This window comes from Bombina bombina, chromosome 2, assembly GCF_027579735.1.
Source record: "Bombina bombina isolate aBomBom1 chromosome 2, aBomBom1.pri, whole genome shotgun sequence".
Taxonomy (NCBI): domain Eukaryota; kingdom Metazoa; phylum Chordata; class Amphibia; order Anura; family Bombinatoridae; genus Bombina; species Bombina bombina.
The window spans coordinates 366,266,155-366,293,461 of record NC_069500.1 but is presented as its reverse complement, the minus strand read 5'-3'; the positions used below and the strand labels follow the sequence as shown (position 1 = coordinate 366,293,461).

Genomic DNA, 27,307 nt, shown 5'->3' with positions numbered 1-27,307 from the left:
ACCTCAAATTAAGATTAAAAGAGAGAGGCTATCCTAACTCAGTACTCAAGAAAGCTTATCACAGATCATTGCATATGAAAGAACAGATCTTTTGGTACCCAAAGCAAGGAATAATAGGAACCAAAGAGTGAGGTTTGTGAGTACATACGATGCCCACAAAGAAATTTCTGAGATTTTGAACTGGCACATTCATATACTCCACACTGATGAAGATCTTGCTAAACAAGTAGGAGATAGGATACCGATCTCCTGGAGGAGAGCACCAACAATCAGGGACAAAGTCGTGAAAAGCCATTTTGTCAAATGTTTCAACAAAAGAAAAGACAATCTCAAAGGCACATACTCTTGCGGAACATGCGAATTATGTCCATATATACGCACGGTGAAACAGATGGAAATTTTCCCCAAAGGAACTATATATATGAATGACTTTTATAACTGCTGAACCAAAAATATTATTTATTGTATTGATTGCATATGTGGCAAAAAGTATGTGGGAATGTCGACTAGAGAACTGAGGACCAGACTAGGGGAACATATAGCAAATATCCGTAATGCCAGAAGTGACCTTGAGAAAGGAAAGAAAATTACATCAGTGGCAAAACATTTCCTTGATAAACATGAAGGGAAACCTGACCTCAGATGTTGGATTTTACAAAGAGTAAAGCCAGGGATTAGAGGGGGGAATACAGAGATACATGTTGGTATCTGCACTGTTACACTTAACAGCGCTATAATATTGCTAATACCTATACCTACACCCTAAGGGAATAGTAATTTGAGCTACTTACGGTCCACTCCACACCATCCATACAGGCTGAGACGCACCTATAAGGGTTACTTAGTAGTATGTTTTTGGGATCTTATCCCTTATATTCTTAAGAATAGCCAGTGCTAATTTTGTAATTATAAGTGTGTTCTTCTCTCTGACACACTTTTTTCAACTTTTGTTTTCTCTACTCCAAAGATTAGATGACACTTTGTCATCCTTGGTATACATTTACATCCACTGATTTGAAACATAGGGGCACTCGTACTGCATCTTTTAAGATCTTAAGATCATATGAATATTATGTTGGCCGCAATCGGCATGAACGTTTAACTTATAATTCTTGACAATACTTGTCTTTCTAACCTTTAGCGGTGATATATATCCATATATATAACCAAGGATATCTATCCCTGAAATAAACCAGTGCCAATTTCGAATTTACAAGTGTGTTTTTCACCTCCAGCAACGTTACCATATTGGAATGATCAGAAGTCTTATAACAAACTGTTTATAATGTGTCTGACATTTTAATTTGTATACTGAGATAGTAATTATAAGACATCTTCATGTAATCCATAAATACTAATCTGAATGATTACACTACAGGAGGACCTACACTATTAAATGAATTTAACGTTGTCCAATAGAGATATTGTGAATGTTAGTTATGTATACCCTATTTTAATCCGCAATATTTAGATTTTATTTTACATAATAATAATAGTTATATTTTATATACCACCGTCCTTTTTGCTCACCTATATTATGATTATTTAGATTCTCGCCCCAAGTGTGCCACACGATACCTCTGTCCTTCCGCTTAGTTTTGCTGACCCCTGTGTTATCCCCTAAGCATTGGCTTTTCCCGGACGAATGTCACAGTCCTTTAGTTGGTGGGAGTTAGATCCACAAAAAAAGCATAGTCTCAGTCTCCTTCTTCTCTGTCTTTCAGACTCTGAAGGTTTGAAGGAGGAGAGATCCATGGGTTCCTCCACTGAGGTAACTGGAGCTGTGGAAGGGGTACTGGATGCTGCCGAAACTGGACGAACAGGAGGACGGGAGGGAACGACCCTCCTTGTTCTGTCTCTCTCGGCTTGTCTTTCCTGAAAGCGAGAGTCCAGACTGATACAAAGTGTAATAAAGTCATCCAAAGAAGAAGGAACATCACGATAAGTGAGTTCATCTTTGATGCGTTCATGCAGACCCCTCCTAATGGCTGCCTTGAGAGCACTGTCATCCCAAGTGGTTTCAAGTGCCAAGGTGCGAAACTCGATAGCAAATTGTGCCACAGTTCTATTGTGCTGGCGGAGATCCAAGAAAGAATATTCCGTAGCAGAGGTATGGCCAGAAGCCCCAAACACAGAAGATAAAGCAGAAATGAACACATTAGCATCATGCAGGAGTGTAGCGTTCTGTTCTAAAAGGGGAGAGACCCAGGCTAGGGCCTTGTCCTTCAGCAAGAAAATGATAAAGGTGACCCTTGACTGATGAGACTGAAAGGTGTGAGGATCATTATGGAACTGCAGCCTGTATTGGTTTAAAAAGCCCCTGCAATCAGTTGTACCTTCATACTTGTCAGGCAATGGTATTTGGGGTATACTTCCAGAAGCAGAGGAAGAAGCCACAGTACTAGGAGTAGGGGTTAGTGGTGTAACAACTGGAGTGGCATCCTTTGCTGCAACTAGTAAGGAGAGTTGATAGCCTCTAGCTTGGAATCCATATTCTGCAACTGTGTGGTATGTGTTCCCAACATCTGTGCCAGAAGATAAACAGCTTGTGCCACCTCATCTGGCTGCATGGCCCAAGTATAATGTTATGCTCGTGGGATATTCCTCTATCAGACCGAACTCGGCCAGTAGCCTTGTTATCCCGGCGTCGAAACGGAAAGATAGGGAATATCCCAGAGCAGAGAAAGTTAGTAAGATGAGGAAGGCGGCACTCACCACAGGCAGGACAGTCCCCAGCAAAAACGGCAGAGCGGTCCAAGGGCAAACCAGTAGAATGGCCAATCTAGCAATTATAGGGTTTAAGAGGCAGAGTAGTCAGACAGGCAGAGTTTCAGCAGCAATAATCAATCCAGCAAATATAGTACGATCTATCACACCCAGGAGCACACAAAGTAACACCTATACTTGGGCAGTGATAGATCGCACTAGAGACATTTAAATAGGCGCAGGATTGGCGCCACAGCGGGAGACTGGCATCAGAGAGTGAGAGGAGCATGCGGTGGTGATGTCAGCGCCGCATGCATCCAGACCCGACACAGCCCTAGGCAACGAGCAAGGAAGGAAACGCTGCGCCCCTAGCAACGTCTAGAGCGGAGCGGCGTAACACCAGACAGGGTTTCTTCATAACAGAAACTCGGCAGCCAAAATCAGGGAAGTTTTCATAACCATTGATTTCTTTAATTCAGTAGAAGAACAAGGCTTAATGAAGGAATCTGGCTATTCTGACGCAGCGATTATTTCAATCGATGCAGAAAAAGCCTTTGATTCAGTCCATCATGATCATATATTAACATCTTTAATTAAATTTGGTTTTAAAGGTAATTTTGTTAACTTCATTAACAGATTACACAATAATCCCTCTACAAAATTGATTGTTAACAATTTGGAATCCAAGGAGATAACCTTGAGGCGGGTAACTCTTTAAGGGGTGTCCTCTAACTCCCCTTTTGTTCAACATAGCGATTGAGCCTTTGGCCATTATAATTAGACAGCAACTTGAGGGAATCAGAATAAGACAAGCCGAGTTAAAAATAGCTTTATATGCGGACGACATCTTGTTATATACAGTATATCCAACTCTAACATTAATTTTCCTAAACTCTTTTCTATTATTGATCAATTTGGCTCTTTTTCTGGTTCTAAATTAGAGATTCTGTGGCTGAGGAAAAATCCGGACTCTTTAACTGTTATTCCCTTTCAATCAGTAACCAAAGCTTTCAAATATCTAGGTACTTACATTTCTCTTACAGCCAGCATTATGGTATAACCTTAACATCTCTCTTGTCTTAGAAAAAATTAAAGGATATATGAAAAATTGGCAGAGTTTTCCACTTGCCCTGTTTGCAAGGATAGCTTTGTTTAAGATGATCCTTTTACCAAAAATTCTTTATGTCCTTCAGAATACTCCGATCTTACTAAAAACAAAAGATGTTAGCGAAATTAATGCTGCACTACGTTGCTTTATTTGGCAAAAGAGAAGACCAAGAATCTCTCTGAACAAACTCTTTTTAGCGAAAGAATATGGAGGGCTGGCTGTACCGGATCTAAAACTCTATAACTTAGTGTTCTTGTCTAGGTTAATACCTGCTTGGATTTTGGAATCAGATTATTTTACTAATAACGTACTGGAACGTAACATAGTGTATCCATATCTTCCTATCTCTCTTATTCACTGCAGAGCTAAATCCATACCTAAAGCCATCAAACAGTTTAAAAAACTATCTATACGCCAATACAAGCACTATAGAAGCTGTTTTCAATAATAGGAGTTATACCACATATTCCTAAATTCCAAACTTTTTTAGGCAACCCAGAATTCCAGCTAGGATATCAGTCTTCTTTATTTAAGAGATGGGAAAATCTGGGTTTAAGCAAGATCTCCTCCTTAGTTGACTTAAATTTATTATCCATTAAATCTTTTGATACAATTCAATTAGAATTCAATCTCCCTAATAGTGTTTTTTTTGCATATTTGCAAACGAGACACTATCGCCTAGATTACGAGTCTTGCGTTAGCCTTAAAAAGCAGCGTTGCGAGGTCCCAACGCTGCTTTAACACCCGCTGGTATTACGAGTCTGGCAGATACAGGTGTACTGCTCACTTTTTTTCCGCGACTCGAGCATACCGCAGATCCCCTTACGTCAATTGCGTATCCTATCTTTTTAATGGGATTTTCCTAACGCCGGTATTACAAGTCTTGGAGAAAGTGAGCGGTACAGCCTCTCCTGTCAAGACTGATACCGCATTTAAAAGTCAGTAGTTAAGAGTTTTATGGGCTAATGCCGTAACATAAAACTCTTAACTAAAGTGCTAAAAAGTACACTAACACCAATAAACTACCTATTAACCCCTAAACCGAGCCCCCCCCCCCACATCGCAAACAGTTAACTTAAGTTTTTAACCCCTAATCTGCCTACTGGACATCGCCGCCACTTAAAAAAATATATTAACCCCTAAACTGCCGCACTCCCGCCTCACAAACACTAGTTACATTTTATTAACCCCTAATCTGCCGTCCCTAACATTACCGCCCACAACGTCGCCGCAACTATATTAAATGTATTAAAATAAATACAAAGTTGCCTGTAAAATAAAAATAAACCATAAGCTAGCTACAATGTAACTATTAGTTATATTGTAGCTCTCTTAGGGTTTATTTTATAGGTAAGTATTTAGTTTTAAATAGGAATAATTTATTTAATTGTAGTAATTTGATTTAGATTTATTTAAATTATATTAAGTTAGGGGGGTGTTAGGGTTAGGGCTAGACTTAGGGTTAGGGGTTAATAACTTTATTATAGTGTCGGCGACGTTGGCGGCGGCAGATTAGGGGTTAATACGTTTAATATAGTTGCAGCGACGTTGGGGGGGCAGATTAGGGGTTAATAACTATAATGTTGGTGGTGACGATGTTGGGGGCAGCAGATTAGGGGTTGATTAGTATAATGTAGGTGGCGGCGGTGTCCGGAGCGGCAGATTAGGGGGTTAATAATATAATGCAGGTGTCGGCGATGTCGGGGGCAGCAGATTAGGGGTTAATAAGTGTAAGATTAGGGGTGTTTAGACTCGGGGTTCATGTTAGGGTGTTAGGTGTAGACATAAGTTTTCTTTCCCCATAGGAATCAATGGGGCTGTGTTAGGAGCTGAACGCTGCTTTTTTGCAGGTGTTAGGTTTTTTTTAAGCCGATTCTGCCCCATTGTTTCCTATGGGGAAATCGTGCACAAGCATGTTTAGCCAGCTCACCGCTACCGTAAGCAGCGCTGGTATTACAGTGAGATGTGGAGCTAAATTTTGCTCTTCGCTCACTTTTTAGAGGCTAACGCCGGGTTTAAAAAAACCTGTAATACCAGCGTTGTTTGTAGGTGAGCGGTGAGCATAAACTAAGCGTTAGCACCGCACCCCTGTTACCGCAAAACTCGTAAACTAGGTGTATGTTTTTAATCTTGCTGCTGAACATGGATGGATCTAGTCTTGGGGACTTTTTGAAAAGTGGTTTCTATTAGTTAGAAGCGGCATACATTCCATTTCATTATGGTATCAACTATTGCTTTCAAAAAGGGGAGACCAAAATCTTTTAGAATTATCTCAACAATGGAACGCTCATAATGTCCAACCTAATATTGATCTGGAGATAATTCAAAGATCTATTACAATAGTTGCTAAAACCACATTGTCCTCAACATGGAGAGAGTCCCATGTTAAACTACTATATCTGGCTTATTTTACCCCAGCAAAAGGAGCTAGATGGGGGAATTTGAATTTCTGTGCATGTCCGAAATGTTCTTTCTTTGCAGCGGACCTGACGCACATGATATTGGATTATTAGGGTCTTGAAACTGTCTTACACTGGCTTCTTACACTGGCTTTTCTTTACCACATATAATCTTTCTTTGGGAGAGAGACCAAATCCAAAATCATAAAAAACTTGATAGAATTATTCTCTCAACCAGAAATTTAATTTTTCGCCATTGGAAAAAGGTAACACCCCTAGCTTGTGGAAATTAAAAACTATTTGAAAAAACAATGTATTATAGAACAATATGACACAGATATGAACCATGATTGAGACATATGCCTTTTTTTTTTTTTCAAAAGTGGTCCCCATATACTGTATAAAGAGTCTACCTTCTGGAGGAATTGACCATTTGATATTCCCATTTCAGAATTCAGAATTAGTTTTATTAGGGATTTGGTGATCTAAATGTCCTCTCCTCTGTGCTCCCCCCCCCCCTTTTTTTCTCCCCTTCTTCTTCTTCCTTGCTTCCCTCTTAGTACTCAACCACTTTGAGACTGCATTGTTTTATTTTTGGGGTAATATCCTCTTTACGGTTACCTAATTTCACATTGTTTCTTGTTTCCTTTTTTATATAAAATAAATTGAGAATGCTGTAAGCCTCTGAAGAGAAAGGAAGGGAAAAATGAAGGCAAGGAAAAAAATTGAAGAAATACAAACATGATAAGGTACCGCATGAGGGTAATGCGGAGCTAAGCATGTTCTTTCAGTCTAATTAAATACCTTGTTGGGAAGATGATCTGTGCATAGTGTTTAAGATATGTTCTGTATCAATTTGGGCCTGCAAGCTAGTATTCTATGTTCTTCAAAGTTTCTTCCTTCTCTTCTGTGTTTGAGAATCAAGTTATATGTTTTCTTTTTTGATCATTTTGAAAAACGAATAAAAATTATTTATTAAAAAAAACCCATATATTATAAGGAGATGGCTTCAAGATGTATAATCATATAAATGCCAATTATTCTCAAAAATTTATGATATCAAATAATGATTTATAACCCTTGGGGACCCATGTACAAAGAGTGAAAATCCAAAATGCTTCCCTTTTTACTATATACAGTATATATATATATTGCTAGACAATATACTCAAATAGATATATAGGTAGAGATATATTTTACAAAAAATAATCATATATATATATATATATATATATATATATATACTTTATATATATATGTATATATTATATATTTAAAAATAAAAAGGACATTTTCTATATGAAGAACATAGGAACACAAAATATGTATAACTACCTTTGGGTTTAGCGCTGTAGGTCTAATGCGGATCACGAGCAATACGTTTTTTTTTTGTTTTGTTCTTTTTAAAATGTGTTCCATTGAAGTCTATAGTTAATGTGATCCCTATATCTGAAGCCCTGAAGTTAGGGCAAAAAAAATTAGCAAGACACTTGTAATCTGACCCATAACCAGTAATCATTGTTAGTTCCTGTTAAAGAGCTGCAATGCTTTGAGCTCTGGTGGGAATTCCAGGGGTTAAACAAGTAGTTAGCTAGGGTTAGTAATACAAACAATACATAATCTTATGTAGTTTTGCTTATGATGTCCCTTTAAAGATGAGTACACAGTGATAAAGAGGTTGTTGTGACATTTCAGCTGATGGATCATCGCTATAGAAAACAGTTACACAGAGGAAGCCACCACTGTCAGCTGATCTTGGTCACAGTAAGTGGCACTCGCATTCTCACACACAGACTGTGTTTTCTATAGAGTACAATTTGTGATATACTGAAAAGCAAAGAAACTTATGCTTACTATTCTTACAATACTTATCAGACACCATTATTAAAGAAAACTTAACAAGGCAAAATGATTATACATGGTGAGTGATAAGTAAAAAATAATTCCATGAAGGTCATACATATGTCTCACTGTAAGTGTCAGTGAGATCTTGGAAAGCAGCCAGTTTGCCCTGACATTGTTACTTAAATACTGCATTGTGCACTGAATTCAGCTCTGCATATTTTCCACTACCAAACACTTGCAATGTAGCTACCTTTTATTAAACAAATCTGAAAAGAAATACACATCTGTTGTAAAATATAAGCCTGGGAACAATTTTCGTTATTATATGTAATTGAAATTAAATGATTTGTAATAGTTTAGAATGTAGCATAAACAAGGTATATTATATTACAAGTGACGAGGTATTCAGCTTGTGCGTATGTATATATGTATGTATATACTGTATATATACATTAAAGCCCTTTCCATTCAAATACCTTGTCATATACCATATACCTTTGAACCCTTATAACTTTTTTAAATATTTATATGAATACTTTTATTAGATAGTGTACATATAAGTGTAACTTTTTTATGTTTTGTGTTATGCAACTTTTTTGAGCCCTAACCCTTTATTGAAGGTCTTCAGTCGCGCTAACCCAATGAGTGCAAATTTTGTTTGTGCTTGTGCGGTTGCATTCAATTTTGTTCACGCTAATGGTAGTGCGTCACTTGTCATCTAGCCCTATAATGTTTGTTTGGATAGTTTTCATTTTTCAATAAAATTCTAGCTTGTCCACTGAGTTAATAATGACATCCTTTCATAACCAGGATTTTCCAGACCTTCCTCTTCCTGTTACTTAAGTAGTAGCATTTCAGTAAGCAGTAAGCGATTATCAACTACAGTTCATTATCTTAGGTAGGGGTAGGCAAACTATGGTCTGGAGGTAGGCTGACCATATTACCGCTTTAAGAAGGAACACATATGAAAAATACATATGTGAGGGTTCTTATACAAAACCATTTCTTTAAACAGCCCTGAAAACAGCCCTGACATATGTATCTTTCATATGTGTCCCTTTTTAAAGCAGCAATATGGTCAGCCTATCTGGAGGCTACATCTGGGCCGCCACCTGTTTTCTATTACCAGCGAGCCTAGGAAAGGTTTTTACATTTTAAAATGCTTGGAATAAAAAAATCAAAAGACGAAAATTTTAAGATATTAAAATTCTATGAAATGAAAATTTCAGTATGCATAAAGTTTTATTGGTACACGGGCACTCATTTATGTACTGTCTATAGCTGCTTTCACTCTACAACTGCAGAGCTTAGTAGTTGAGAGAGAGATCTATGTGGAGTTTTCATCACTTTGCAATGCCACTCAACTACAGTATGTATCAACATATTTATCCCAAGTCAAAGCAAAATATTGGAACTAAAAATTAGAAAATTTCAAACATAATCTAATCACAGCAGAATTTATTCACAAAATAAATAAAAAAAATAACCCTGCAACCAAGTCACTTTTGTTTGTAATATATTTGTAATTTTGTCACCAAAATTTGTGTACATTTGTTTTCTATCTTATTAAAGAAGGCCCTACATATTATCCTTAATTTTGCCTCTTGATCAGCAAAGCCTAAAATCTTTACCATCTAGCCCTTTACAGAAAAGGTATGTCGACACCTGGTCTTAGTTAATGGAAAACAAAAGAAAACATGCATGTATAAGCATGCATTATTAGATGCTGGCAAATCAGAGCTTGAGTTACCTCTCACAGTTACCTCAGCAATTTGGATGATGATTTCCCTACGTGTTATCATAAGCAACACATCCTTATGTAGAAATCCTATAAGATTATGTTCATTTAAAGGGACACTCAATCAAAATTAAACTTTCATTATTCAGATAGAGCATGCCAATTTAAACAACCTTCCAATTTATTTCCATTAACAAAATGTGCACAGTCTTTTTATATTTAAACTTTTTGAGTCACCAGCTCCTACTGAGCATGTCTAAGAAAAAGTGTGTATGCATTTATGAATGGCTGATGGCTGTCACATGGTATGTGTATGCATTTGTGATTGGCTGATGGCTGTCACATGGTACAGGGTAAGTGGAAAAAGACATAACTTAAAATTGTCAGAAAAAAAATCTACTACTCATTTGAAGTTCAGTGCTATTGCATTGTCTTGCATTTGTTGATTATGCAAATCTACTGTGTTGACTGGTCCTTTAATAAAGTTCCACAATGTCCAAAATTTGGTTGCAAATAACCACACAATTGTTTAGGTTTGTACTACCCATGGTGCACTGATGAGTAGGAGGGAGATAATGGCTGCCCCCTAACAATTATTCTTCCTGTGGAACTATGCCTTAAAAAAACAACCTAAACACACCCAAGGCAATAGATTATCCTCTTATATTGACTCTGGTATTGTTATAATTCAGAATAAAGGCACTTTGTATCAATAAGTTGCCATTAATAAATAGTCTGTTGTCTAATTTGAAGCAGATAGCTTGTCTAGGAATGTCAGGGTCAGGTACCAGATGGGACCCCAATAGCTTGGGAAATGGTACATAAGTATCACAGGGAAAACGTATAAAGATACTTGCCTCCAGTACAGGGTGAGCATATACAGATATGACATCGGGTGAGCCCAGTTTCAGCAATGGTATAAGTGCACACAAGTATAATGATAGGTGTGTTTAGATTCTGTAACAGGATAAGCATACACAAGTATCAAAAGAAGATAAAAAAGAAGACGCCACAATAGTGCAGGATCAGTGATATCAAATTGAGCCCACACTCCAATGACCCATACTTACAAGATGAAAGGCACTTGATAAGTGCTACAAATGCCTTCTGGGCTCTTATAGTCGCCCAGCAAACTATTCCTCGTAGCCTCACGATTCCTCCATATTCCGTACTCAGCTTACACTGTGTCAGACAGTTTGGAGCTCTCAGACCAATCTCAAATGGGGCAAATAACTGTACGTATCAACAGTGTATATGTATGACAGTCACAAAGCTTAAGCTTTAGTAGTATGTGACTCAATTATATAAAAGTCTGTGGCAAGTCTAGTATAAATTAAAAAGACTTTATTAAAAACAAAGTAACACAACGTTTCACTGTCTAGAAAACACGTTTCATCAGGTGTATTACACGTTTAAAATCGCCACGGATTTAAATACGCTTCTCAGCGTCCTTGAGGATGCACTCGAGGATAAGCATACACAGCAGATAGGGGTAATACAAAATCAGAGTCCAGTCAACAAGCCAAAGGTCAGTACAGGCAGCAAAGGTTCTCAAGTTAATAAACAGGCAAAGGTCAGGGCAGTGTAGGGTGTTAGCACCCTATGGAGATGCACTATGGGTCACACACAAACTGGACAATTCACAGGCAGCTCTCCCAATCAAACAATGTCAGATGTAAGGTCCTAAACAGGAAAATAAGAAGGCGCCAATAGGGTAATATCGTAAAGATCCCAAACAAACAACACAGATGGGCGAATTAGTACTCATAAACAATGCGGCACTTAATGGTGCCTGAAATCGCAAACCGGGACCTCACAGTCGTCCGGCAGACAACACACGGGAATGGCCCCCAGTCGATCACGTGCGACCTTCCGCCAATCAGGATCAGACCTGCACCAACGCCTTCCAATGAGCTCACCAATCGTACCAGGAGCTGGAAGGGGTGTGTGGATATGATGCACCCTGTTATCGCCAAAGTGCTCGCTCATTGAAAGAGCTAATTCAACATGTAAAACAGTTCAGAAATAGAGGAAAACTCCAGCAGGGATATAAGTTAAAATAATTTTAATAACAGTTTAAAATCCAGCAACGCGTTTCTTGGCTACACAGAGCCGTTTCATCAGGCTGTACATACACTCTAAAAACCTGTCTAAGTACCTCTTCTAACCAATCAGAAATTGGATCTCTGTACACTCCCATATTACACAAATGACGATATACACCATGGTGATATCTGACAGGGAATAGTTACTTGGTCAAATTTCCTATAGCCATTGATCATAAATGTATATAGATTTCATATAAACGATCAAAACAACATGTATATACCTCAGCTCGTTCTAAAAACATTATACCATACATATTCTATGTTAATGAACTTACATATAGTTCTGGGTAATTATGTATAGATTTCATAAACATGATACAAAGTATAGGTATACACATTTCATGTTAAAAAACATTATACAATCCATGTTACATGTAGATGGAATTCATATCATCTTGGACAATTATATAATACAAATGTTACATGCTGATTGCCTACCCAATTGATATATATACAGTACAATGTGCTCTATGTTCTACTTAATTCCAGAGGGCTCAACTAAATTGATATCAATGTATATATATATATATATATATATATATACGTGTGCTATAAATAGATATAGCGATATGAAAATAGCATACAAGTGAACAAATGCAACCCTAATTTCAAAAAGAAAGTTGAAAAATGGTAATTAACCATGGGGGGGGCAGAAAAATACACTTGTCATTACCTCCATATGATAATTACTCACTAACATATTCATATTTTGGCCAAATCAAATACTGATGTTGATTTAGTGGTTACAAAATTTCATAATGGCTAAATAATTGATAACAGATATCATTTTAAAAAAGATAAGACATTTTTTTAAAAAGGAATTTTTAATGAAAAGCTGCCAAATCTATGTTCATATTGAGACCAAGTGGATACAGTGTTTGGAGTTTATGAATCCAAAATGTCTCTCTTTGTCTCAATCTGAAAAAACGATTGTAAAGGTCAGACCCGGGGATATGTTCAATTGGTGTAATTTTGAAACAATTTAATCTACCATTATGCTTCAAATGGCAGTGTCTTGGTACACTGTGTGATCTAAAATTAATTTTAATGCTACGTTGATGTTCAGACCATCTTATGCTCAAGCGCCTACAGGTACGCCCTATGTATTGACACCCACAAAAACATGAAAGCAAATATATTACATAATTTGATGCACAGTTCATCCTGCTTCCCATAAGGTATGTTTTTTTGGTGTTATTAGATTGAAAAGAATGCACATTATGTGTGATGAATTATTTTAGTATTGCATCTAAAGCAGCCTTTTATAGTTCTTCTAATTGTTTTGTTATTATTCTTATTAATTATATTTTATTTTTATTTTTGTTTTTATTATTATTTGAGGCGTAATCCACCGCACCTACAATGGATTTTCTTTTGTTTCTTACAATTTTACTTGGTGCAAATATACTTTTTAAATTCGGTGCCTTTTCGAAAACTACAGTCGGTTTAGTTTCAATTAGACTTCCAAGTATTGGATCCTTGGTAAGAATTTTCCAATGTTTATTGATAATTTGTTTAATTATATCAAAATTACAATTGTATTCTGTAATAAACATAGTACGGTTGTTCGTATTATCACGATTCTGACTGTTTATTCTATTTTTTTGAAAATAAGAACTTCTATCATCAAATTTCGCCCTTTCATAGCCACTATTAATAATATGTTGGGGATATTTTTTCTCTTTAAATCTTTCTTGTAAAATCTACTACAATTCCTACGTATACCTTTAAATTGGCCATAGGGCACATTCTTCTTCCATGGATAATAATGGTTACTCATAAAATCGAGATAACTATTACAATCTACCCCCTTAAAGTGGGTGCTGGTGATGATTTTATCATTCTCAAAGCAAAGATTCAGATCCAAAAATACTATAGTATCAGGATCAACTACACTAGTGAATTTCAAACCTCTATTATTATTATTGAGATGCTCTACAAATTTGTCTGCTGACAATTTATCACCTCTCCACACAAAGATCAAATCGTCTATAAATCGGCCATAGATTACCAGGTTTGCCCCATACATGGAGTCATATATATAATGTTCTTCAAAAGACCCCATATACAAATTAGCATAATTTGGGGCGAACCTGGTACCCATGGCCATCCCTCTTACTTGAAGATAATAATCGTCTTGGAAAAGGAAATAATTATGGTGTAAAATGTATGAGATTAATAGTAAAATAAACTCTCTTTGGAAATCAGGTAAATATATATCCAATTCCAAATAACCCACACTGGCTTGAAGTCCCAAGTCATGCGGAATATTGGAATATAAAGCTTGGACATCACACGTGATCCAAATAAGATCACTCGTGATGGCAACTTTTTCAAGTTTATTAATTAAATCGGACAAATCTCGAATGTAAGATTCAAGCCCCACTACGTATTTTTGCAGAAAATAATCTACATAGGAAGATGCGTTGTCAGTTAAACTCCCTATTCCCGATGGTGAGCTCATTGGAAGGCGTTGGTGCAGGTCTGATCCTGCTTGGCGGAAGGTCGCACGTGATCGACTGGGGGCCATTGCCGTGTTTTGTCTGCCGGGCGACTGTGAGGTCCCAGTTTGCGATTTCAGACACCATTAAGTGCTGCATCGTTTGTGAGTACTAATTCGCCCATCTGTGTTGTTTGTTTGGGATCTTTACGATATTACCCTATTGGCGCCTTCTTATTTTCCTGTTTAGGACCTTACATCAAAGGTCAGTGCAGGCAGCAAAAGTTCACAAGTGGTTAAACAGGCAAAGGTCAGGGCAGGCAGCAAAAGTTCACAAGCGGTTACACAGGCAAAGGTCAGGGCAGGTAGCAAGAGTTCACAAGTGGTTAAACAGCCAAAAGTCTGGTCAGGATAAGGAGCAACCAAAAGCAGTTAACTGATCTCTAGGAAACACACTCAATAACTGAGTACTGGTTAGTGTAAAAGGCAGTGCTTTATAGTGGAATGGTAATGACTGTCAGCTGGAGGTGTGTGTACATACGTCTCCCTTACTGGATATACAGGTTGAGAGCTGATAGGGAGCGTTTTACTGAAGGGGGCATGGTCCCGTGATGTCGGGCTAATGTCACAATCACAACCATGGACATCGCAACTGCTGGGAAGCATGGCGGCCACCATGTTGGAGGAGTCACACCGCTCCCTGTGTAGCCATCTCTCTGAGGGAGTATTCTGTGGGGGGGTGATGGCTGTAAGGCAAGCCGCATCATTTCAAGGAAGAATTTTTGGATGATGCATCTTATTGATAATGGACAACATTTCCATTATCTACTATGTAAATTTATTTGAAGGTACTAAGTTACAGCTTTTATAGGACTTCATGGGAGACTTCTACTACCTTACATTAACCTAATTATGAATTGGTTTTGTAGATGCTAGAGGTTCCTTTTTATTTGATCATTTGTGTCTAGGGTAAACCATCATCCTAGCTGTGGATACAATTCTCCAGACATGTCTGATGTGACAAGCTTATGCCATAATTCAAATTTCAGTGAATCCTTAAATTGTTCTTAGGGAAAAATAATTATCCTGTAAATAATATAAAGCAATGAAAGGTTGCACTCAAATTGTGGCTAAAGTGTGTACCCCATCCATCATCCATCCATCATTTCTGATGTCAGAAATGGCTTGCGTCAACCGGGGGGAGCTGGAGCGGCTGTCAAGTTTAAAAGGTACGTTTTTTTTCACGAGTGAAATGTAAATTTTGATGAATTAAAGTGCCCCTGTTTTTAATCCAATTTTTAAAAACCGGGCACTTTTACATCAAAACTTACATTCACTTTAACAAAATGTTCGCCAGCTCCTCAGAACATGTGCAAGAATTCACAGAATATACGTATATGCATTTGTGATTGACTGATGGCTTGTCACATTATGCAGTGGAGGTGGAAATAAACATAACTTCAAAATTTGTCAAACAAAATCTACTACTCATTTGAAGTTCAAACTAAGTGCAATTGCATTGTCTTGTTATCATGTATTTGTTGATTATGCAAATCTACTGTATGTACTGGTACTTTAACATTAGAAACTACCGGCAATAGTTGCATATTAAAATACAGGTTACTCTGATGGAATGCCTATATATTCTGTATGTATGTAATCAACATTGTTAATAAAGAACCAAAAAAAAACAAAAACCCTTAATAATAAACCTATAGGAGTTGGGGGGATGTGGGTATATTATATATGTGTATATAGTTTATTACATTATTAAAGGGATATGAAACCCAATGTTTTTTCTTTAATGATTCAGCTAGAGCATGCAACTTTAAACAAACACTAATTTACTTCTATTATCAATTTTCTTTGTTTTCTTTGTATTTTTTGTTGAAAAGTAGGGATAAATGCTTAGGAGCCAGACCATTTCTGGAGCACTATATTGCACCAGTTTTGCAAGAATGTTATCCATTTGCAAGAACAATAGATGGCAACACTATTTCCTGTCATGTAGTGCTCCATATGGCTACCTAGGTATCTCTTTAACACAGAATACCATTGGAACAAAGTACATTTGATTATAGAAGTAAATTGGAAAGTTTTTAAAAATAGTATGTTCTGTCTAAATCACAAAATCATTTTTTTTTAATTTCATATCCCTTTAAGTATACTGTTAAATACTATAATATGTAGTTAATGTATTTTTGTTATTTAAATAAATGTGTTTTTAACTTTTGGCAGATTCTTATCATGTAGCTGATATTAATATCCGATAGAAGACAGTAGCCGCAACTTTTTTATTTTACAAAAGTGTGTTTTATGGGCGATATAAAGTAACACTGTACTCAATGAGTTTTACTTCTAATATTGAGGCTACACTGTAACATAAGTGTTATTGATATAGCATCAGCACTGTACCATATATGTCCTATATTATAGAATACGTTTGGTACAGTGCTTTTGTAATGTTAGAAGTAAAACACATTCAGTACACTGGTAACTTATATCGGCTATAAAAAGAGAATTCTCAAAAAGCGTTTTACAGAGCGCAAAGCTGAAATAACGCACTTTTGTAAAATGCAAAAACAGCGGCTATTGTCTTCAATAGAATATTAATATCCCATGCACAAGAATATGCCAACAGTTAAATAACAAATAGACATTAAATATTAAAGTATTTACAGTATAAAACATATACATAACATTGTGTATACAATAGATCTGTGCATTTGTGCACTTTGTTCTGTATAGAATCAGGTAGAAGGCGGCCGCCAGCTGCATTTTGGCTCTTTTTGGAACCACATTTTTTCTCGAGAATGTTCAACACCCTGAGATCTGGATTTGCACAGATCTCAGTGTGTTGCACTTTCACAAGAATAAATGCAGCTCTGAAAATAGACGAACGGGGCTTGTGGCAGCCTTCTTCCTGATTCTATACGTAACAAAGTGCACGAATGCACAGATCTAGTGTATACACATCTACAATATACACACACAATCTCCAGCTCCTATGGGTTTATTATTCATTCTAGAATTTCACTATTCTATTTTTATTGTAACAAAAGGGTATTGAGTTTCTGATTGCCATTCAATACAGAGTAAAGCTATCAGTTACATTACACCTTCAATGTATGTGGTAATGCTGCTTTTAAAATCTGCCAGTGTCAGGGAAGCACTCCTACCCACAAAGAAGTATAATAAAACTCCTCTTGGCAAGATTGCTTTCAAACACTGATTTCAGCCCTTTATAAACTTTTACAGACAATATTTTTCTTAATATCCCTTTTATCACAATGCTTCTGGGTCTGAGGGAGATCTGGGGCCGAGTTGTGGCAAATCAGGGGCAAAGTTACACCACTAAGGACTAAGGATAGAGGGAGGGCAGAGCTGGGCGGGGAGTTGAGAGGGCAGGTGGTCCTCTGCAACATGGTACTTGTATAGGTTCCAGGAGAGCCGTGGGACAGAGACATTTTTATATATGAAATAACTGCTCCTACTCGCTGGAACCTCTAGATATAATTAGTATTTCAATACCTAACTATTAGGCTGTGTGCTTAGACAGAAGTAACAGTACAAGAGACCAGTTCCTCTCAATATAAGCCGACCTGTGGATATAGGTAATGATACAAACGGCTTCCCATTTCTCAGAATAAATCAGAATATGCACAAACCCCTAAATGTGAACCCTAACGCCAGTGCAATGGGGCCCAAATGATTAGCATCTAAGCTCAGTAGCTTCCACCATGCGGAAGGGCAAAGTCACTCACCCGTCTGCTACTGCAGTTCTATCTCTCTCTAAGAACGGGAACACATCAGACTATCTCTTGTGTCCAGGAAACCACAGCTCCAGTGTGGATAACTGCCGCACCGTGTCCTGTGATTTTTTGTATCCTGTATTGGCAATTTTTAGCCTTATGCGTGTAATAAAGTTTGGAGTATTTTTATACTTTTCCGATTCCAAGGCTTTCCTTTCTTCAATTTTTGCTTACACAGAACTAACATGAGCAGGTCTGCTTAACTTGCAGATTCAGCCAATTGTTATGGGCATACAGGGCTCTCATCAGGGGGTGACAGGGGACACAGGTGTCCCGACCGCCTACAAGAGTAGAGCACAGTTAAAGGGACACTGAACCCACATTTTTTCTTTTGTGATTCAGATAGAGCATGCAATTTTAAGCAACTTTCTAATTTACACCTATTATCACTTTTTATTTGTTCTCTTGCTTTCTTTATTTGAAAAAGACGGCATCTAAGCTATTTTTTTTTGTTCAGAACCATGGAAAGCACTTGTTTATTGGTGGGTGAATTTAACCACCAATCAGCAAGAACAACCCAGTTTGTTCACCAAAAATGGGCCGGCATCTAAACTTACATTCTTGCATTTCAAATAAAGATACCAAGAGAATTAAGACAATTTGACAATAGGAGTCAATTAGAAAGTTGCTTAAAACTGCATGCTCTATCTGAATCACAAAAGAAAAAATTTGGGTTCAGTGTCGCTTTAAATTTGACTGTGTAGTTGTATCCCGCCCCATCATTTCGGGTGTGTATGGGGGAAACAGTGGCTGCCAGTAAAGATAAAACTGGTTCAAATGTATTTAATAGATAGTTTAATTTATGGGAGACTTTTTGCAGGGCACTGACTCACCCAGTTTTAATAATTACTTTACTGCTACAAGAAAAGTGAGGTGACATTCTGTATGATTTTGCAAAAGTCACTAATGTAGTTTTATTGTGCAGGGATCTTATGTATGGGGTGGTTTGACAGTAATTGGACAACCGTAGTGGAATTGGACTGTGACTAACTTCCTAGTTTACATATGATATGTATCTTGTATGATTCATTCTCATTCTGGTAGTACTGACCGGTATTCTTACTATTTTTAATTTTCTACTTTTTTATTTGTATAAAATTGTGGCAGTTTATCTACCTTGAAAGACACTGGGTTGCATCCTACAAAATACAGAAATGTGAACCTGGAACATGCTGCACAGTGGTTGCTTGACCAGTGCAGGGACTTATTTTTGTCTTTGGATACAGTAAAGATTTTAAGAAATAAACCTGAACTACATATGAATATAAATTTTTAATTATAGCATTTAATCCCTATATAAAGTATTCATATTTAAAAATAAATTACATTTTTATTAATCCCCTTTTTTGTGACTGACGTTAGAAACATGTTAAAATGTAGGATGGAATGAAAACACACACACAAAGTTATATTTTGAGAAACTGGTATGATGCCATGTCCTAGTTAGTGAGTAAAGTGACAAGAAACCCAAAATTTATTTTATAATTCATATAAAGAATACAATTTTAAACAACATTCCAATTTTTTGATTTTCATGTCCCTTTAAGTTAACCAGAGCTATCAGCGAATGGGTTAAGCAGAGTGCCAGCATGGACATGCGTAGTAGCGCCCTCTGGTGTCATATAACTAGATCGCGAGTTGGCAACTGAGTTGTTTGGCAGCTTTCCTGCCCTCATTACAAGGCCTGGAGCAGCTTCAAGCTCGGACAACATGGATCCTCTGCTTGTTATATGAGCTACCACCCCGTATGATCTGAATTCAGTGCAGCAGTGGCAGCTCACATTCGCCCTGCAGACCAGTGGGAAAAGTGTGCTAAGCGCACGGAAGAGGAGGGGGAGCAACCATGGAGGGGACCTCAGCCCTGGAGAAGAATGTGGCTGAACTGACTGTTATGGATGTCTATGACATCGCCTCTACTGTGGGGCAGGAGTTTGAGAGGGTTATTGATCAGTATGGCTGCGAGGCGATAGCTAGGCTCATGCCCAAAGTGGTTCGGGTGCTGGAGATCTTGGAGGTTCTGGTCAGCAGGAACCACATCAATCCTGAGATGGATGAGTTGAGACTGGAACTGGACAGGCTGAGGCTGGAGAGGATGGACAGGATAGAGAAAGAAAAGAAACACCAGAAGGTGAGGGTGCTGGGGAGGCATAGAGGTCTCATTTAAGTCAACACCGCTATCAGTGATCATTAGCCACCGAGGCAGTTAATGGGAAGCGGTCTGGTTTAGCTGGACAAGCTGGGAACAACTATGCAGCAAGAGGATTTCTTTTTTGTGTGATAGTCAATCTGCAATCACAGTGGCCCACTTGTTGCTTAGTGGTACCTTTAGCATAAATTAGAGCCTATGTAACTTAATTTGGTGCTTCTTAAACTATTGCATTCGCTAGAACCCCCCGAACTACTTCTAACCAGTATCCAAAAGCTCATTGCTCCCATCGAGATATATATATATAATCTAAATATCTCTATTCACTAATGTATCCATAGATAGAAACTCATTTGTAGGCAATTTTTTTGGAAACATAAATAGAACACTGCACACTGGGTACCACATAGCAGTGGTTTAATAAACAAACAATGTGCTTTATTATTATTAATTCCTAACACTTCTGGTGTGAAAAGGAGCAATACACCTGAACACTAACTTTTAAACTGTATTTGAACTCACTTATTTTATGTTTTTATATTGATTTGTTACAAGAATAATCTTACATTTTTTTCAGTGAAGTTGCTATATATTACGATTCAGTATCATTAAATCATCTCTGTCTTTTTAGTACTTTAAAATGAGGAAATTTTAATATTGTTGCTTGTAGGATAAATTGTGGATTTATATGAGCTGCCAATTAAAGATAATTTAACTTTAAAAATAAAAAAAAACCTTCTGTAAACATCCAGTTATGTGTACTGAAATAACTTTTGCAATATACTTAAAGGGACAGTCAACACAAAAATTGTTTTTAAAAATAAATAAATTAGAAAATGTCTTTATTACCAATTCCCAAGCTTTGCACAAAAAACATGGTTATATTAATATACTTTATAACCTTTAAACCTCTAAATGTCTGTCTGTTTTTAAGTCACTAAAGACAGCCTCTTGATCACATGCTTTGTATTAGCTTTTCACAACAGGAGACTGCTAGTTCATGTGAGCCATATAGATAACATTGAGCTCACGCCTGTGGATTCTAACACAGCACTAATTGGCTTAAAGGGATAGTAAACCCCCAAATTTTATTTTGTGATTCAGATAGAACATACAATTTTAAACAACTTTCCAATTTAATTCTATTATCAAATTTTCTTAATTCTCTTGTTCTCCATTACTTAAGGGACAGCATTGCACCACTGACAGGAAGCTGAAAATATCTATTTAGCCAATCACAAGAGACAAATGTGTGCAGGCACCAATTAGCAGCAGCTCCCACTAGTGTATGATATGTGCGTATCCATTTTTTAACAAGGGATACTAAGAGAACAAAGCACATTTGAAAATAGAAGTGAATTTAAAAGTGTCTTAAAATGACATGCTCTATCTGAATCATGCAAGTTTAATTTTGACTTTCCTATCCCTTTAAATGCAAGTCAATAGATAAAGTCGTGATCAGGAGTAAGAAGATGCTTAGAAACAAGATAATCACAGAGATAAAAAGTGTATTCACATAACCATGTTTTCTGTGCAAAACTGGGGAATGGGTATTAAAGGGAGTATCTATCTATTTAAAAAATATTTTTTTTGCGTTGACTGTCCCTTTAAGGATTTTCTAATGCTCAGAACATAAAAGGCACCCTGCTGATCCCACAAGGCTAAACCTGCTACATATCTTTCCCTAATTTGCTTTAACTGATAAGTGCAAAACAATGTACTGTATACTAACATTATGTGGTTAGCCTTGTTGTCTGCAGACTAAAGCTCAGATTGGCTTTACCAAAATAATGTAAATGGTGAGTGGAGTTTTGCTTTTGATAAACCATTGCAATAACAAGAATGTATTTACAAAGTGTATACTGTCCCTTTAATATGGATTTTATTATTGAGCTGTTACTTGCATATAACTGTTTAACACTTCGCTAAAGTCAGCTCCAGAGCAGCTAAACACATCTGTTGAGCCAATGACAAGAGGCATATGTGTAGCTACCATTGCTGTTCCTGAGCCTACCTAGCTATGCTTTTTAACAAATGATACCAAGAGAGTAAAGTGCATTTGATAATAGGAGTTAATTGGATGCCCCCTGTAAGGAATATAAGTGCCTTGGATAACGTAGTCCATCTTTGTTTCTGTAATCATTATATATTATTCCATCCCTATAAACATTATACATTTGTGCTGTCCCTTTTTAATTTGATTCTATTTAACGTTTGTTATAATGTACTAAATGTATTCTGTATCTTAAGCATTAGGCGCTGGCCCACATACATGGCATTAGTGAGAAAAACAAACAATCCTATGCATGTGTAGGAGTAAAGATCTGGGGTGCAGCGCTGCCGCGCTGGTTATGACGAATGGATTGTTGTTAACATGAATGAGCCTGTAATGAGGGTTTTATTTTGCAGGAGCTGGAGCTTGTGGAGGATGTGTGGAGGGGGGAAGCTCAAGATCTCCTGAGTCAAATAGCACAGCTACAGGAAGAGAACAAGCAGTTGCTCTCAAATCTGCCTCTTAAAGATATAAACTTAACAGAAGAGGAATTCCAGAAGCATGAAGGTAGATGATGGGTGCTGAAGGGTTAATAGGTTTGTGTTTTATTAAAGGGACATCAAACCCAATAATGTTTCTTTCATTTTTCAGATAGAGAATAAAATATTAAAATTTTTTCCAATTTACTTCTATTATCAAATTTGCTTCGTTCTCATGTTATTCTTTGTTGAAGAGATACCTAGGTAGGTAGCGTGCACATGCCTGAAGCATCCCATGACAGGAAATGGTGCTGCCATCTAGTGCTCTTGCTAATGTATAACATTGTTATAAAACTGCTTCCATATAGTGATGTAGACACATGCACACTCATGAGCTTACATCCCAGCTTGTCAACAAAGGATAACAAGAAAACGAAGAAAATTTGATAACAGAAATAAATTGGAAAGTTTATGTTCTATCTGAATCATGAAAGAAAAAAATTGGGTTTCATGTCCCTTTAAGCTGTTTTAATGCATTCTTTAAAAAATATGCATAAGAAGTTTTTTTGTGAATGAATCCAACTCCATTAGAGTTCCGTTCCTTATCAGTGTTATTCTATCTGCAAGCCCTAAACCTAGAGCATCACGGAGTCAAGATTGAAGAAGATGATTTCGATTAATTGGTAATCCTTAAGTACTTAGTGCCCCATGATCAAAAACCTTCCTGCATGGAGAGAAATCAGACACAATATTTGGAGGGGGTTTGGTCATTATATTGAGATGTATGTGTGTCTCCTTCACATCCAGAGCTCTGTATAGTAAGAAGCTGCTCTCAAACCAAAATTGTCCTTTTTAAAAAATCCCTGAGGGACTTAACAAGGTGTCTCAGATAATGCTGTGAGAGTGGAGGAGAACTTTAGATAATTTGACCCTTAGTGTCATATGTTTCTTATACAGCCTGTGTGTTTGGGATTTTTTTTTTAAAGAATTTGCAAAAGTTCCAACAGGAAAAGCTGGTTAAATAGTTAGACTCCAGACATCACAATACTTCTGTCTGCCAGGCCTGAAGCTCTAAACAAGGTCCTAAAATAATTCCTGGTCTACATAGACACTGAGGTCCAACTGATGTCTTAAAGGGCCATTAGAGTAATAAAATGACTCTGATTGGTTAGTGATAAAGCACCGCTCATTTACAGCACAACAGTGGACTATAATAACCCTTTAATGATTTTTCCTCTGTGCACAAAGTATAATGTTAAGTGATCTCTTCAGGTTCCCCAACATCACCAGCCTTTTCCTGCCTCACCAGTCTGTATTATCGCGTGCAAATGATTCAGTTCTGCTTACTCATTTCTCCCTGCTGTAGTTAATCCGAACAGTAACACAGGAACTGGTAAAGCATGAGAGATATTAGCTCATTTTCCTTGGGGAGCTAAATATTGTCTTAAAGGGACATAAAACATGTTTCTTTCATGAATCAGATAATACAATTTTAAATACATTTCCAGTTTGTTGCTGTTATTACATTTTTCTTTATATCCTTTGTTGAAAAGCAGGGATGTAATCTCAGGAGTGTGCATGTGTCTGTAGCACTATATGGCAGCAGTTAATTATTAGCAAGACCACTAGGCATGTGCACGCTTCCTGCCTAGGTATCTGTTCAACAAAGAATAACATGAAGAATGAAGCAAATTTGATAACTAAAGTAAATTGGAGGTTCAGGTCCCTTTTTAAGGAGCCGTCTAGTGGTTACCGATCTATTTCTTTGTCTAGATTGGGAGGTTCCAGCTGAATTACATAGAACTGCTTTACAGGTACAGACCTGCAGTATATATTATTGCTTAGAGTATTTAGCTGTGCTTCACTAAATAGACCAGTCTTGGTTAAATGTACATTTGGGCCTCCATTACATATGCAGCGTCGCCCGCAAAAGCCGGCGACGCCAGATTTTTCGCAATTTTGTTATTACATATACGGCGTAGCATACAAGTTACGCGCGTATATTTCACCCGTCGGATGTATTTTTTTTTAAGCCATAGACTAACATAGAACAGCCGCGCAATTTGGTATCCAATATACAGCGTTAAGGACTTACAAGCGCAGAATTCACAGAATCTACTCCATTCTTATCTCGCCACAAATTGCTGGCGCCTTGCACTGACTGAAAAAGCACTGTAACTCCCGAAAATGCCTGCAAAAATAAACTAACATCTAACACATGCGCAATGTCTATCTACCTGTCAACCGCAACCCCCCACCGCAATAACTAATAAAGTATATTAACCCCTAAATCCGCCAACCCCAACATCGCAAACTTCCTATTAAAACCATTAACCCCTAATCCGCCATTAACCCACAACGCAATAAACCTAACCCCCCCCCCAACCTAACACCCCCTAAATTAACTAAAATTACCTAATTTACAAAATACTAACGCTACTACTAAATTTACAAAAAAACTAACTACTTAAAAAATAAAAATAAACTAAGTATAAATTAAAGGGGGGGTGGGTTGCGGATATAGGGGTTTTAAGTGTCGGGCTTATTTGTGGGAGGCGTGTTAGACTTTTACGGGAGATTTGTTATTTTCTTGACTTTTCTTAGGCGCCGGCAGTTTCTAAAGTGCCGTAAGTCACTGGTGACTCCAGAAATCTGTACTTACGCTCCTTTCTGGACATCGCTAGTTTATCAGACTTACGGCACTTTATGATCTGCCGGCGGGGTTTATGTAATACCCCGATGTGCGAGGTGAAATTACGGACGGCGCAGGTTCCCACGCTTGAGCCGAAACCTGCGCCGTATATTTGATCGCGCACATGGATTTTATTACTATGACCTTACTTTTTTTTTTTTTACCTTCTTATCTATGGGTATAATATATATATATATATATATATATATATATATATATATATATATATATATATATATATATATATATATAATGTGTGTGTGCATTTTTAGTGCAACTAAATGATTTGTTTTAAGATTGTTATTTTTTTATCTTAGATTATAAATGTACAGGAAATTTTATATCTTGCTCAAACTATTCTTAAATCTGTGGTTAATATTTATTTGCTTTATACATAAAGTAGCATTAAAAAATACTCAATACAGACAATAGATAAACACTGTTCTGTGCAGAATGTTGCAGGACCCTCTAGCAGCAAATTAAACATACAATTTTATTATCATAGACACACTTTTTCTAACCACGTCTGTTTTTCTGGTTAAGATGTTAACATCATGTTTTCTACGTTCACGTGCTATGAGTTTTGAATTTCTTTGCAGCATCAGGTCCACAAGAAATAAATAATTTATAATACAGTGTTGTGGGCTAGTTTTTTTTAATACACAACATATTTTCTCATGTCCCTTGTACAGTTTAATGTCTTGATAATCATTCACTGTATTTATAGCTCTGCTTGTTTTAGCTGTTCTAGTATTCACACATAAATGACTCCATGTCGGCTACTTCTCTTAAAATAGAACGGGATTGGAATGTGTGAAGCATGTTTATTTGTAGATAAACAGCAACCAACATATTTTCAATTACAGTTTTACCTTGGTAAATGTTTGTATAATATAGTAATATCCTTGTAGAAGGATAATAAATATATATTTATACAAACTCATGTGCATTTACAGATAATCGCGCCTTTCCCGAACAGGATTACTATAAAGGTTTGTTTTTAAAAGGAAGTTAGTTTTACAGACATCCCAACTCTCCCTGAAGTTCAGGGAGTCTCCCTGATTGTAATAGTTACTCCCTGATGCCAGCAAATGCAATCTCCCTGAAACTCCAAGTACCATGATCCAATGTGGCCCAAATCCGGAAAAGTGTTTTTTTTTAAGAAATGCCTTAGTTGCTGGGACGTTATAGAACCCTCAAAGCATGCATCAGTAACCATAAAGCCCCCATTGATTTTAATAAAACACAAATACTACCTTATTTACTGCACGTAATTAAACTTCGTATTCTAAAATATTTAAGCATTCAACAAGCGTACGATCATTGGGGAAAAAAGGTTTGTTGTATGTGATTGAGCAATAAAGCTACTATTTTTTTTTAATGTGCCTTTAATGGGAAGCTACTTTAATGATAAGTCGCTATCTTATTTAGGGTTTCAAGGTGTCTAATATATAACTGGGAGGGGGGGTGGCGGCGGCGGCGCAGTAGCGAGTGAAGCCACCTCCCTGAAATGAGCTTTTGCAGGTTGGGATGACTGGTTTTACATTAACAAATTCATGTTATACGTGCAGAACATTCTGTGTGATACATTTGCATGACATAATGATTTTACTGTGTTACTTGTCGAGCTTTGAGGCTCTTGTGTGATAGGTACAGGTAGGCCTTGTTAAAATACTTCAAAAGGTACATGGTTTGGGTCTTAGTTATGAAAGCGCCTATGGTACAAATTGAGTAGATGGATAACTAGTTTCCTTCCGTTATACCCCACACTGATCCTGTCTCAGAGTACAAATCATTGTATAGCCTGTTTGTATTTAGTTATATATTTCAACGGAGTCTAT

The 27,307-nt window shown here is 37.0% G+C and overlaps 1 protein-coding gene across 4 annotated transcripts in view; it reads left to right on the top strand.

The window, feature by feature from the left end:
* Positions 1-19,792: 19,792 nt before the first annotated feature.
* Positions 19,793-27,307, top strand: part of RILPL1 (Rab interacting lysosomal protein like 1) — a 95,728-nt gene continuing 88,213 nt past the window's right edge. For all 4 annotated transcript variants that reach the window (XM_053701809.1, XM_053701808.1, XM_053701810.1 and 1 more), the window contains exons 1-2: positions 19,793-20,284; positions 22,712-22,862. In XM_053701809.1, the coding sequence (XP_053557784.1) occupies positions 20,000-20,284; positions 22,712-22,862 (436 nt within the window). In that variant the 5' untranslated portion in view covers positions 19,793-19,999. The remainder of the gene's footprint in view (positions 20,285-22,711; positions 22,863-27,307) is intronic.